The sequence below is a fragment of the Podarcis muralis genome, chromosome 2, assembly GCF_964188315.1.
Source record: "Podarcis muralis chromosome 2, rPodMur119.hap1.1, whole genome shotgun sequence".
Classification (NCBI taxonomy): Eukaryota; Metazoa; Chordata; class Lepidosauria; order Squamata; family Lacertidae; genus Podarcis; species Podarcis muralis.
Genome location: NC_135656.1, coordinates 94,892,563 through 94,906,564, shown reverse-complemented (window position 1 = coordinate 94,906,564; position 14,002 = coordinate 94,892,563). Strand labels below are relative to the sequence as shown.

Genomic DNA, 14,002 nt, shown 5'->3' with positions numbered 1-14,002 from the left:
TTATTATTATTATTATTATTATTATTATTTATTCATACCCTGCCCATCTGGCTGGGTCCCCCCAGCCACTCTGGGCGACTTCCAACAAAACACTAAAATACAATAAACTATTAAACATTAAAAGCTTCCCTAAACAGGGCTGCCTTTAGATGTCTTCTAAAAGTTTGGTAGTTATTTTTCTCTTTGACATCTGGTGGGAGGGCATTCCACAGGGCGGGCGCCACTACCGAGAAGGTCCTTTGTCTGGTTCCTTGTAGCTTCACTTCTCACAGTGAGGGAACCGCCAGAAGGCCCTTGGCGCCGAACCTCAGTGTCCAGGCAGAATGATGGAGGTGGAGACGCTCCTTCAGGTATACTGGACCGAGGCTGTTTAGGGCTTTAAAGGTCAGCACCAACACTTTGAATTGTGCTCAGAAAGTGTATCTATGATGCACTTGTATAGGATTGTGCTGCTGGTCAGTTTCATAAACTTGCCACATGGCATGGAGAGTTTATTGCATGCCAGATGCAGATATGTCGTATAATAGTACTCTATACCCACACTCAAACTCTGGTTGCTGAAAAGATAACACGACTCTACTACTGAATAATGGAGACATAGCAATTCCCTTTCAACAGAAAGGTTGAATTGCCACCTTTGATAGGTACTAATGGGCAGGAAAAAATTGCCTAACCAATATGTGGCTTTGCTCTTCCAGTCACAAGTGTTTAAAGCTAGCTTTTACTGCTGCTGTTTAAACCTGTTTCCACTACTGAAAGAGCCAGAAAAGCACAAAGAATTTAAAAAACAAAAACAAAAAACAAAAATTGATGTACTACATGGCCACAAAGCAGTATTTCAGAGAACGAAACTGTCAGCATATCACGATGCTACCTTAAAACGTTTCAAATGATCAGCTATCTAACTGTCTCAAGGTCTTTGGGATTCTGAGTACAGACTGTCACTCGAAGGATTAAGTACAGGAAACAAAGTCACCTGGTTTGGACATCAGGCTAAGCTAAACCAAGGCTTAGGACAAACATGTGAGCTCACAGGACAGAGAACACAACCATCTTGCTTCTCTTCTCCTGGGTCAATTTGCTGTTGCATCATACTAAGCCACACTTGGCTTAGCACATAGACTGAACCAGGGCTCATGGTTTAGCTCGTTCCAGACTAAGAATGAGCCTAAAACCAAAAATAATCCTTCATCACAACTTGTGATAAGTCTCGAGAGTGCAAAACCATGAGCCTTGGTTGGCATAACAGCCATCATCCAGCAAACTAAGCCAAGCTGTGGCTTAATTCAGTACAGTGCAGGAAACCTACATACTAGTAGTTCACAAGCTTATGTGTTCACACTAAAACATAGTTTCACTAAGCTTGACACACAATCCAATCTAACAAGATCAGCTGTCTACACAGATTTGCTTAATTGAAATATCAATAAATATACACTTTTCCTTGCAAACAAAGTAAATTAAGCGATACCAAAATCTAACACGGTCTAGAAAAATGCTAGAACAGCAAACTGACTAGTCCTTTCCTCAACACCAAAGAATAGAAATTCAGGTTTAATTAAATGTTACTATTTTATTTGTGAAAAAACTACAAGCAGAATTCATAAATAGACATTTCTATTTAAAGCAGGAAAATGATAAAGTGGCTTCTAATAACAGTCGTGCACATGCCGGTAACAGGAATATATTAACATCTTTTATTTGCTAGACAAAGAGCAGTGTCCAATATAAATTTTCCGAAAACATTTAAGACCTGTGAATTTTTCTGACCAGTTCACAAAACCACCATTGACACTTTTAGCATGAAGATTAAACAAACTTAACAGGACTGTCAGCTCTAAAGACTTTACAGAGCAGAAAACTTTCAAAAGCGTTATACAAGCTGTCTTTCTGGGCAAATGAAAAATATAGCTCGTATAATACATTAACGTAAAAATCCACAAGATAAAATTATGTCTTGACATACTTAAACAAGCATTCTCTATTTGTCTCCAAACAAACAAAGCTAAAGAAATAATGTAACCATCTTTACACAGTAAATTAAGGTTACAAGTCATACACAAGAACAGAACTGCTTGCGCATTAAAAACTGTTCAGCTCCATTGTCATATTCTAAATGTTGGCTCTTAAAACCATTTTTTTCCGGTTACATACAAGCAAAGGTTATTATAGTCAGCAAGTAATAAATTTTCAATAATTTACGTTTACGGTTGTTGTCGTTTTTAAAAAAGTAGACTGAAAATGGTACTGATAAGGCAGATGGAAGTGTCTCAATGAGTACAACTACTGCCCAATTTTTAAATCTAACTGATTTTTAACAAGCAAAAGATTTTCAATTAAAACTGCCTATCCAATTGGTTTTCTTCTTATTCTTATTGTTCCCTTTGCATGACTATTTCAAACTGAGCAAGTCAAGCAAGCTGTTGTGCGTATGGTGTGCACGTGTGTGTGTGTGTGTGTGTGTGTGTGTGTGTGTGTGTGTGTGTTTGTCTGTGTGTGTATATAAAGTGTAAAAATTGAAACTTGCAAATGTTAACACTGTGCTTTGTCCTCGCCTGCTTTCTGTGCCACTTGCTACGAAGCATTTCTGGCCCTTCTTCTACACTAGTATTTTAAAAACATGCTCTCAAAACTACTGTATGGCTAACTGAAATGCAGAAAGGTGAAGGAAATTCCATTTTTAAACATGCTTTTCTTTAAAAGAAAAGGGAGGGGTTGTTGTTATCGATTGCAGAGTTCGCAACGCAACAGCTAAAAATGCGGCCCAAAAGAAGTTTGAATGCTTAGCTGACAATTTCAGCCAAATGCAGTTTCAGCAGTCACACCACTTGTGCCAAAGACAGATTTGCATACTTTATTCTAACAGGTTAACATGCCAGAGGCACATATTATTATTTTTTTTAAAAAAGGGAGAAAACTAAAGAAAACCCAAAGAGGATTTCATTGAATTGGTAAGCCAGTGAGCAGTTTGTTACTGTTAAAGCTTTTGTTACCTAACCTAAAGGGCATATTCCACCAGGCAGAACCCGCCAACCCCTGCTGCTACGCACTATTTGAATGACGGCCCACAAAAAGCCGCACTAAAATGACTGGAGCAGCAGCGCTTGGTGGGTGGTGCTCACCATATTAAGCAATTTTATTCAACACACACAGTTTTTTTCCTACTCCAAAGGCCTTAATCTAGGAAGCCACCGAAGATGCACTCCTATTGCCCATGCCCATAGATCAGGTTTTTGCTGGGAAGGGGCCAAATGCATACAGGCCTAATTCTTTCTGGTTCATTCATTTAAAAAAAGCTGTGCAAAATACACACATCTGGGACTTAAGTTCAAAACATCTCTTTAAAAATTATTATTTTTCTCTCTCCAAAAATAAATTATGGCTGACCAATTTACCTCCCTGAGATCCTTTAAAGGAATAGGAAAACTTGGAAAAGGAATGTCTTTACAATATCATACCAATGCTAAAAAATGTGGATTGATGTGGACTATTAAAAACTACACCTATTGTATTTCAGAGCTTACGAGAATCATCTGGTTTTCCTTTGGTTCTTGTTTCTTTTTTTCTTTTTAATAAATACTTTTAAGAATAAGAGTTCAAGAAAGAATAATTCGATATATGAACAGTGAGAAACCCACCATGTTCAGAATTGAACTGCAGCTGCCAAGGCACTGCTCTGCTAATCTTACCTCTTTGAGCAGAGCGGCTTTTATTCAGTTAAGCATAGGTTAAAATTTAAGATTGATATGAGAGGAGCTTGTTTTGTTGCTACTTAAAACTAATCTGATAAAAATGCAACTCTATACAACAGAAATAATTTATTTCAAGCAAGAAATTAGTACAGTAATTTTTCTAGCACCGAGTTCTGCCAAGTGGCCCACCAGGTATCCATTTTGGTAATTGGGAAAGGGGCTACTGAAATTACAGCGAAGCACTCTGGGTCGCCTAAAAAAGCACACACACCATGAATTTTCTAAAACAGTGTTCCATCACTTCATTCTAGTGTTTTAAGTAGGGTAACATGTGAGCTAGGAAAAAACTGCAACACAACTTCAAACTGGAAAGCAGCATACACTCAGAAAAACCTTTCTAGAAAAGAATAAGAAGCTATTCGGCCATTCTGCTCCTAGCTTGCCGGTATGCAAGTTCTTCTCAACTTTAGCCCCCATAGCAGTTTATTTTATCTAGACATGTCTAAACACCAGTAAACCCAAAGACATCATCATTCGATGACGGACTGTTGTTGTTTTTAAAAAAGAGATCTCTCAGGATACACAATGAATTAATTAGAAATGAAAGAGCAGAGTCAGACATAAAATATTTGCATTGAGAATAAGCTGTGTGGCCTAGTGGCCTAGTTATGATAGCAGGGGCAAGGGTGGCACCCTCAATATTAGGCTGTTGGCTGCCTTAAATCACAAATGCTAGCAGATATCCCCTGCCCCGTAGATATTCAATGTTACCCCCCCATAACCGATACAGAGCTGGAAAATGGCTAGATAAAAAGTTGTGAAACAGTTAAAGTGAGATCAGTTATGCGAGAACTAGGCAACGTTAATGTGCAGCCATCATGTACATTAATACTAGGTATTCTGAAAACAGTGTAGACTGCAGTTTTTAAAATTTGTACACTACTGTAGGAAAAGGCTGGAATTTTATTGTTTTGTAGATATCCTACTGGGAATGCAAGTTACCTGGAGCACCTTTTGGATTAAAAAAAGGAACAGAAAATAAGAAAATAGACATCTATCTTTGTCCAGTACTCTTCAGCCAAAGCACAAGAAGAAAGCCAGGTCCTATCTCCATTTGAACCTCCAGGAACACTCTCGTTAATCTAAAACTGGTTCCGGTTTTGTTTAAGCACTTTCCAAAGGGCACTCACCGTCCCAGATCTTAAATTGTTTCACTTCACAGTGTTTCAAGCACCAGCGTTTCCATGTATTGGTTTCAAATAACCCTATATATATATTTTATTTATATATATATATTTATTTATATTTATATTTATATATAATTTATATCAAAACTGATAGTACACAGTATAACTGGAAGAATAGGGAGAACTGAACTCAACAGGATATGCTGGGGTGGGGGGTGGGGGAGAAGAATGAGAGGATGTAGTTTGTGAATACAATAAATAAAAATCCTCCGGCAGCCCTCCCTTCCCACCCGCATCATATCCCCTCACCCAAAACAAAACAAAACAAAGCTTGCAATATTCATGGGGGCGGGAGGGGGGACGGGACGGGACGACTGTGCACAGCAGATTTATAAAAAAGTAGAGTCAGGAGCACATCCAATTATAAATGATTGTTAGGAAAATCATATAAAACAATGGAATACGTAAGTGTCAAAAAGTAATTGTCAGGGTGCGAAATTCGTCGGTGGCCGGATGCCGGTAGCCTTCTCAAACGATCCTGGTGTCATCAGTTCAAGGGGACGATGTCCATAAAGTACGTTGAAGCACAGGAAGAGGAAGAGAAAAAGTGGCACTGGCAGCTTTCCCAGGACTACAGCCTAGTGGACAGATGGAATATTTGAATTTCATACCCTGATTTCATCGAGTTCCCCACAATTCCATGTGCAATTCTCAGAAGGATTCATCGTTGACTACGGACATGTCGCCCTTTGGCGTGGAGGAGCGGGACGAGCCCTTGTCTGTGCTCTCTGAGCCCGAGCTGCTCTGATTCTGCTGTTCTGATCCTGCACTGGAGGTCACTGTCGATGAAGATGTGGAGGAGGAGCGAGTCTTTTCTTTAAAGTCTGTGATAATTACTGTGACGTTTCCCACTGTGACTGCCAGCTGCTGGGCGGTACTTCTGTCCACATTTTTCAGTCTGGGCCTTAACAATAATAAAGAAGAATCATAAAAAAGAATACCAATTACAGACAACAGATGAGCCTTCTGTTAAAATGTGTTGTTTTTTTCTCGGCTAACTTACAAGGAACAGGTCAAAAGACAGCAGAGGTATCAGCCCACTGATGAATGGCTATGCATTAAAGGAATCTACTGCTGCCCCTCCCCCCACTCAACACCTGACCTTTTGCTCTCTCTAAATGATGAGTCCAGAAAGGCTTCGCCAAAGCATGCTCAATCCCCAGTGAGCACACGTAGCTGGGGAATCAATTTTGGGAGCTTAGCCAGAAAGAACGGAAATATGACAAGAGCAATCTAGGTATCAAGAAAGCCTCAGGGTCCCTTCCGGAATACAAGGATTCTGTGCTTGGAATTTGTTATCTTGTCAAGTGCCCCAAAGCCGTGATTTTGCAATACAAAACCACAAGAAAGCACCTGCGAGTGGTGATGTCATTTGCAAAGGGGATCTCTGCCGCTACAAACACCACAGGCACCAGCACAACTTGGCATTCCTTTCCACCTGCTGGGAATTTATACAGAGAAGCAACCCAAATAAGCCATGTAGAAAATTGCTCAATAGTCCCTTCTGAATATGCCTGGAGAAAACAAGGTTTGAAAAATTCACAGTCTAGAAATAGAAAGTTGCAGTTTATAGCTCATGAACCTCTTAAGAGAGTTCACGCTATCACGCAATCAACATGCCAACTCATAAGGCACCCACTTATATTACATGTACATTCATCCTGTAACAACAACTCAGTACAAAGAAGTGGATTCATTTGAAGGCAGTCCTGCGTTTGTAACTACTGTAATTAAGATTTTAAGAAACCGTGAGTGGCTGCTTTGCAGCAGCTAAAAAAAGGTACTCTATGGGGAGATTTGGGAGGAGTTCAAATCTTAAATAGCTGACTCAAGGTAAGAAGGGTTAATACAACTAGAACCAGTAGCAGTTTTAAAAGGAGTTATTTTTATAGGGATGCCAAATTTAGTCCAATGCAGACTCTTCTCCTAGTTTGGCGATTCTGCAACACCCAGACCTTAATTTAAATATATGACCACTTCAGCTAAAGATATGAGGTCAATCTCTTCCTGGGAAGTATGGGTTGTGGACAATAATCCTTAATCAATCTTTAATACACATATGAACACAGTCAGCACCACCAAACTTTATTCTGCAAATGAAGGTTTGTATACAACTAAGTTCTACTCAGAGTAGACCCTTTGAAATTAATTGATCTAAGCCACGGTCAGGAATTTCAATGGATCTACTCCAAGTAAGATTAATATTAGGTATAGCCCGCAGTTTTGAGTACCTTAGCTAACCATGCCAGCAGCAATAAGAATACTGACCCTGAACCTCCTTTCACCCTTATCAATTCTTAGTAATCCCAGTTCATATCTGTATTGGATTTGAAATTGTTTGTATATATGCAATTGCTCTAAAATTCTTTTTATTGTACTGCTAAATTGCTTTGAGATGCTTCATAGGAAGTGATTCAAAAATGAGTACAGTGGTACCTCGCAAGACGAATGCCTCGCAAGACGGAAAACTCGCTAGACGAAAGGGTTTTTTGTTTTTTGAGCTGCTTCGCAAGATGATTTTCCCTATGGGCTTGCTTCGCAAGACGGAAAAGTCTTGCAAGTTTGTTTCCTTTTTCTTAACACCGTTAATACAGTTGCGACTTGACTTCGAGGAGCAACTCATAGCACGCGGTGTGGTAGCCTTTTTTGAGGTTTTTGAAGACTTTGGTGATTTTTGAAGCTTTTCCAAAACTTTTCCGACACCGTGCTTCGCAAGACGAAAAAAAAGACGACAAAACTCGCGGAATGAATTAATTTCGTCTTGCGAGGCACCACTGTATCTTATTATACAATAAAATTAATAATACAAAGAAGTCACTGAGATGAAGGGGGAAATATGTCTTCTTCAACTAAGCCTTGTTCCTAGTGCCAAGGGAACAAAAAGATTCCTTTTTTGTGCCAAGGTAACTAAGTGGTCGCTTCCCCCTTCCTGAAATTCTCAACTCTACAGGAAACCATCTCCTAGACCCCCAGTCTCCAACAATAAAGCAAATGCATAGGGAAATAGTTTTGTCTCCTCTCCACTGGCCTGTTCTGGAGGTTCTTCTCACCTGCCCACCTCAAGCCAATGGGGTGCCGGGGGAAAGCCCTGCTGCTCAAGCAGAAGTCCTTGCACAGGGCTTAAACTGGTGGGACTCAGCTGGTTGTCAGGCAAACCAAAGCATCAAGCATAGGGCTTGCAAAGCCCCTTGCACAACATTTGCAAACCACCCAGAAATCAGTTAGTTGTTGGATGCTTGGGAAGTGCTGCAAAAGGGGCTTTGCAGATGCTGCCAATTAGGAGTGTTTGCTAAGCCCCTTTTAGCCAAGACCCACTCTTACCTGCCACCTGTAGGTGGGTGTGGCTTGCCCTGAACAGCCTAGCAGGCAAAATGAGGAGCCTGGCGAGCCAAATTTGGCTTGCAGGTAGGATGTTCCGCACCCTGCCATATAATTTCAGACAGGCTGGGATGCTTTAATAAAGCAGAGAGCCACATCTCATCTTTCCACAGCCCATCTTTCCTAATTTCAATGTGCTTACGCTTGATGATGCACCACGCTGAGGAACACCCTCATGGCGCCCTACTTTTACTCATGCAGAGGAAAAGGAATTTCAAGTCAGGGTTTGAATAGCTCAAATCTAGGTTTAACATCTCTCAGTAATTTTGCTTGCTACCTACTTTAAGCTCATAGGGTATTTAAAAGTCAAAGTTAAAAATATGCCATAAAGTAGTAGCCACAACCCAAAACAAGGAATCAAAATATTGTGAAAAAAATGCAAATACCGTTTCTAGATGAGTAGAGCTTGAAGAACTTGAGGGAGTTACTCAGTTTTAAAAGGATTAAAAACAGAAGGAATATCCAGTGCTGCATAGCACTAAAAACATTTTCATCCTATTACTCTACAATTGCCAGCACAGTAGCTTTCCATTAAAGCCAAACTTGCTGGTAGTTGCCCCTCCACCCAAAGAACAAATTAGAGAAAGTAAAACTCGGTTTACCAACTGAAATAAAGCTTTAAATGGTTCAAATCACATCGGTTAAGGTGCTACAACTGTCTGGAAGACAGTCTGTCTGCATGTTTTATAATGAAAGAAACAGCATTTAGTTAGCATTAATGGTCATTTCACATGTTATCTCAACAAGGTAACTCATAAGTACTGCCAGAAAAAGAAGTTGCTATAGAATCTGGATTTGCTTCCTTGGCAATGATTCCCCCACCCCACCCCCACTCTCAACTGCATGCAAGAGCAATTAAAAGAAAACTAGACATTGTGGTAATTTTCTTATTTTTTTCTGGGGAAAGCGGGTATTATGCTAATGAATAAGCAAGTAGTGGATGGGGGGGGTGGAAGGCAAAGGATGGACTGAAAAAAGGATTGACAATCCGAGTCACCTGTGGCAGCTCTTTTAAGAAGGAATGGTGTTAAGCTTCCTATTTGTTTTACCACATGTACATTTTGTTCTAGGGTATTGACACCCAAGCCTCAAAGGAACTATCCTTTCTTTCCCATTTTGATGAGAGGCTTATTGATGGGCAATGGAATCAGACCTCGCAAAGGAGGCTGCAGCCTCTACTGTGGGGGTGATCTTGTGAAAGGGAAACTGCAATTACCACTATATAGGTTTTAGCCTGCCTGACAGCCTGCAGGTCCCAGCACACACAAGTTATAGAAAGACCCAACATTCAGTGTCCACAATCTAGTATACAGTATCTGAATTGGTGAGCTGAAATTATCCCTAATTATAACACCACAACTACCAGACAATGGCAGTGCAAAGTAATAATAATTTGAGGCACAACCCCTTGTCACACTCCATTCCCTGAACCTAGTGATTCAAGGAAGTAAGCTAATGCATGGGTTGCAGGGAAAAATTACCACCCCACTCCCCGTTCAGTAGCATGGAACCTAAATATTTTCCCACTCCAAATAGAAACGCTAATTCAGCAAGCCTATAATCACGCAGTTCTTTACTTTAAAACAGTTACCTTGAGGTATGATTTGAGTCACTGGTCTTTGTTGTCATATTCCCAGACTGTATGCTGTTTGCTTCACTTGGGGGATCTTTCACAATATCGGACTTTGGCCTGAAAGAAGGAGACAAGAAGAAATGCTAAAGGGCTTTATACTGTAAAAATATCAACTCTGAAACTTTGACAACTTGTGCCAGAGTGTGCCTTCACACACCCAGCCACGATACAATGAACGCATGCAACCCTCCCACTAGTCAATAAAGCTACAGGCTACAGTTACAGACAATAATAATATACTTTCCTCTCCACCCACCCTGGAAAAGGACAAAACATGTCAAGTGAATCAAGAGATTGTGGTGACACGGGCAAGGGAAGAATGAATAAAATCATCTGAGCGTCAGTGGAAATGTGCCTGGAAATTAAAGGTATTCTGGATCTGAGTGATATTTCAAGGCTGAGAGAACAAAAGTGTACATTTCTAGGAATTAAGCATAACGTATTTGATGAGATCATTTGCATGAGGATACAGAGGGGGGAAAGGAAGGTCCAGAAACGTACTTGGTCTTCTTGCTGGTACTCTTCTTTATAACACTTTGACTAATTTCTTTTTCTTTGTCTGGTTTTTTCTCTTCCTGCTTTTCCACCTTCTCTTTCTTCTCCTTTTTAGGAGGCGGTGGTGTAGCATATTGCTGAGCAACTTGTTGTGCAACAAGCTGAGAATTTATCCTAGGTTTCCTAAGAGGTGAGATGGGGAGAAAAAAGTCAGTGACTTTATTTATAAAATGGGTGTGTGTGACTGTAACCAAACATCAATAAAACAAACCTATCAAAACAAGCAGTATTTCTAAGTGGTACAATCACATGTTAAAGGAATGGTTCATGGTACTTAAGAACTTTCTGAATATTCCCTGTATATAAAATTGAGGATCCTTGTCATCATTGATTTTAGTGAAAATCCCTCTACAGATCTTAACAGAATATAAATGAATGAAACCCTGCCCATTATGTGCCCAAACAGAAGCAGCCCTGGAACTTGAACCTGCCACACTGTATTCCTTCTTTAGGAAATTTCTAGCCATCATGGTTTCTGAAAAACTGCCACTTCAGAAGTTTGGGGATGAAGATGTGCCACACTGATTACCGAAGGCCAAGAAATCACACTCATTCAGTCTACACTTTGAAGTGCTATGCCAACAGACAGCTTTCAGACTGCTTGTATTGTTTCATTAAATGGACACTAGCAAATTGTTAAACATATAAAGCAGAGTTAGTAATGTCTCATTCAACTGTAATTATTCAGAATAAATCCTTCTTCCCTAAAGCTACAAGCCTGACAACTACAACACAGCGATTGTCAATCAGAGCAAATCTAAAACAAATGGTACATTGAGTGTGCCATTAGCAGTCTTGTCTCTGCCAGCCTCCAACTGGCACTGTGTCTTAACATTATTTCCTGCAAACTTCCATGATCATTATAACATATTGACATGTAAACCTGCATGGCCAACAAGAAAGCAACAAATATGAAAGGCATTTTTAGCAAGTTCTGCACATAAAAGATGTACTGAAGTTGATAGGAGCCTGTTGTTGTACTGACTAATAAGTAGCTGCTGTAATAACAGCTAGCAATCTTTCAGTCTATAGATCCAACACATTTTCAAGCCAAAGTACTTGGAGGTGATGGTGTGGTTTTTATTTGCAACCACAGGCATCTACAGACTCCAGTAGGTAAAGCAGTGTGAGATATCATTCTGGCAGTGTGCATTCAGAGAATGGAAATTGATCTGGTGAATGGCATACAACTTTGCCTTTGTATGTAAAAAAAAAGAATGGGTTAAAATCCACCTCAGATGCACTTTTCATTGCAGGATTTACATAGAAATAGGTATTCTTCCTCATTGATAACATAATGTGGTTTTTTTAAAAAAAATGATACCATGTGTTTTTTCAACCAAAACCCAACCAGAAGGTCCTTCTTCTGATATTCTGTACATGGCTTTATTTTGGGACATTTTACTAGACCCGAGACACATTTGAATTATGCTTGGGTAGAAAAATATCTCTGAAATTGATTCAGGGGAGAAGATTAAAGTGCTATTCTCCTGACACAACACACATGAGCTCTGTTTGGCGGATTCTACTACTTCAAGATACACTGGAAGGTATCCTGGGGTAGAAAACTAACCCTAGAACTGTCTTTGTAAGTTTTTTAGTTTTCCTGGATGAAAATGAAGATCGCATGACCTGGCACATGTCCTTTAGGTGATTTATCAGATTTATACATAAGTTAATATATTAAGCAACTAAAACAGGGTACCAAATCTCAAAAATTTGTTTATAATTGTGTTGAGAGGGCTGCAAAGAAGCTTGCAGCAGCAAAGGAAGCAGTCAAACCCATTCCCAAATTCCTCAGTGCAGCCTCTCTCCAGAGCAACACTGCATCTAGCACTACTCTTAGGCGCCAGGCAGCAAGGGCAGAGCACCCAGAGAAGCTCAGACGCCTGAGTAAGCAATGCCTCTGAGAAGAGTCACTGAAGAGCAACACTACAAGGGTGGGAGCATTGGTGAAGACTCCCTTGCTTGCAGCAGTGCCTCACAGCTCTTTTCACAGTGCCAAGCAGAAGGAAAAAAATAATTTTAAAGGTCCCACCCAACTACGAAGGCAGCTGCAGTACACTGGATGGGCCCCTTTCAGAATGCTTTTCTTCTTCACTTGGTGCTGAGATGTTCCAAGCTGAACAACAAAATAACACTCTGTTTAATCCTTTTCTAACGTGGAGCTAAACAATGTGAGGGACACTGAGGGAATTGAAGTAGCATCTTCCTCACCTGTATCAGCACTTCTCCTTCTGCTCTTCTTCTGATATGTCTACTAGGGGCATGGTCATTTGGAGAGGGTGTATCCTCAAACCTGGAGTGACCTCTTCCCCTCAAATTAAATAAGTACATTCCACTTAAATAAACAGTAAAAAAACCCCAGTTACTCTTCTAAGTAAAAAGAAGAAGAGTTTGGATTTGATATCCCACTTTATCACTACCCTAAGGAGTCTCAAAGCAGCTAACAATCTCCTTTCCCTTCCTCCCCCACAACAAACACTCTGTGAGGTGAGTGAGGCTGAAAGACTTCAGAGACGTGTGACTAGCCCAAGGTCAGCCAGCAGCTGTATGTGAGGAGCGGGGAAGCGAACCCGGTTCACCAGATTACGAGTCTACCACTCTTAACCACTACACCACACTGGCTCTCAGCTGGAACAAGAGCTAATAATAAGCCACTTCATTTGCTTGATATTCAAAAATGACAGGCCCAATTACAATTAAGAGAAGACTACTGCTACTGATTTCCTGAGTCCTGGATGAGGTTTCACTTGCCGCTGCATTAGGAGCCTTGCTAAGCATTTATCACCTGAAGTGCCATGTATAAGCATATAGATTTCCATCGTCAAAGAAATAACAGTATGAAAATATCTCATTTGCTCTCAGGATTTGCAATATTCCTCATATTTTGCAAAATGGATTAACTGGACATTACTAGTTTGATCTTTCACAGCCTTGTTCTTTACAATAAAGTATTGTATAATAAAGGAGAAATCACCCACAAAACACTATATCCTTGCAGAACTGACACCACATTTTTTAGCTTATCCTACCCAAACTTACAGAGCCTTGGCTATTTTTAGTACTTATTTAAAATGGGAGCTTCCAGTAAAGGATGCAGATATGAACTGTGAAAGTATCAGCAGAAAAGTAAGGTGTCAATCTTCCACTCCCTCGCTGACCAAAACATTTTCATCACTTCACGGGACCTTGATTTCCTTTTGCTGGTGTTACCCAGTTTGCAATGCTCTTGCTATATAATTTGAAACCAGTCTAATCTGCTTAGGTCTACAGAATGCCTAGCAGAACATGTGCTTTCTTTTTAAACATCAAAACTTGACAGAGAGAAACAATATGCAACAACAATATGAGGCCAATGCTTACTGGAGAAAACACCGAAAATAGATATTTACTTAGCATGGAAAACCGTTCTTGATAATTTCACGGGCTAATAACATCTATGGATTTATTTGCAAACATTACTTTCTGGCAAAAGAAACTACATTAAATACTAC

At 40.0% G+C, this 14,002-nt stretch overlaps 1 protein-coding gene across 1 annotated transcript in view; it reads right to left on the bottom strand.

Moving 5' to 3' along the window:
* Positions 1–1,553: 1,553 nt before the first annotated feature.
* RYBP (RING1 and YY1 binding protein) overlaps positions 1,554–14,002 on the bottom strand; it is a 48,447-nt gene continuing 35,998 nt past the window's right edge. Inside the window, exons 3-5 of the mRNA XM_028719383.2 lie at positions 10,452–10,628; positions 9,909–10,007; positions 1,554–5,843 (exon numbers count right to left, since the gene is read on the bottom strand). Coding sequence (XP_028575216.2) covers positions 5,591–5,843; positions 9,909–10,007; positions 10,452–10,628 — 529 coding nt within the window. The 3' untranslated portion in view covers positions 1,554–5,590. The remainder of the gene's footprint in view (positions 5,844–9,908; positions 10,008–10,451; positions 10,629–14,002) is intronic.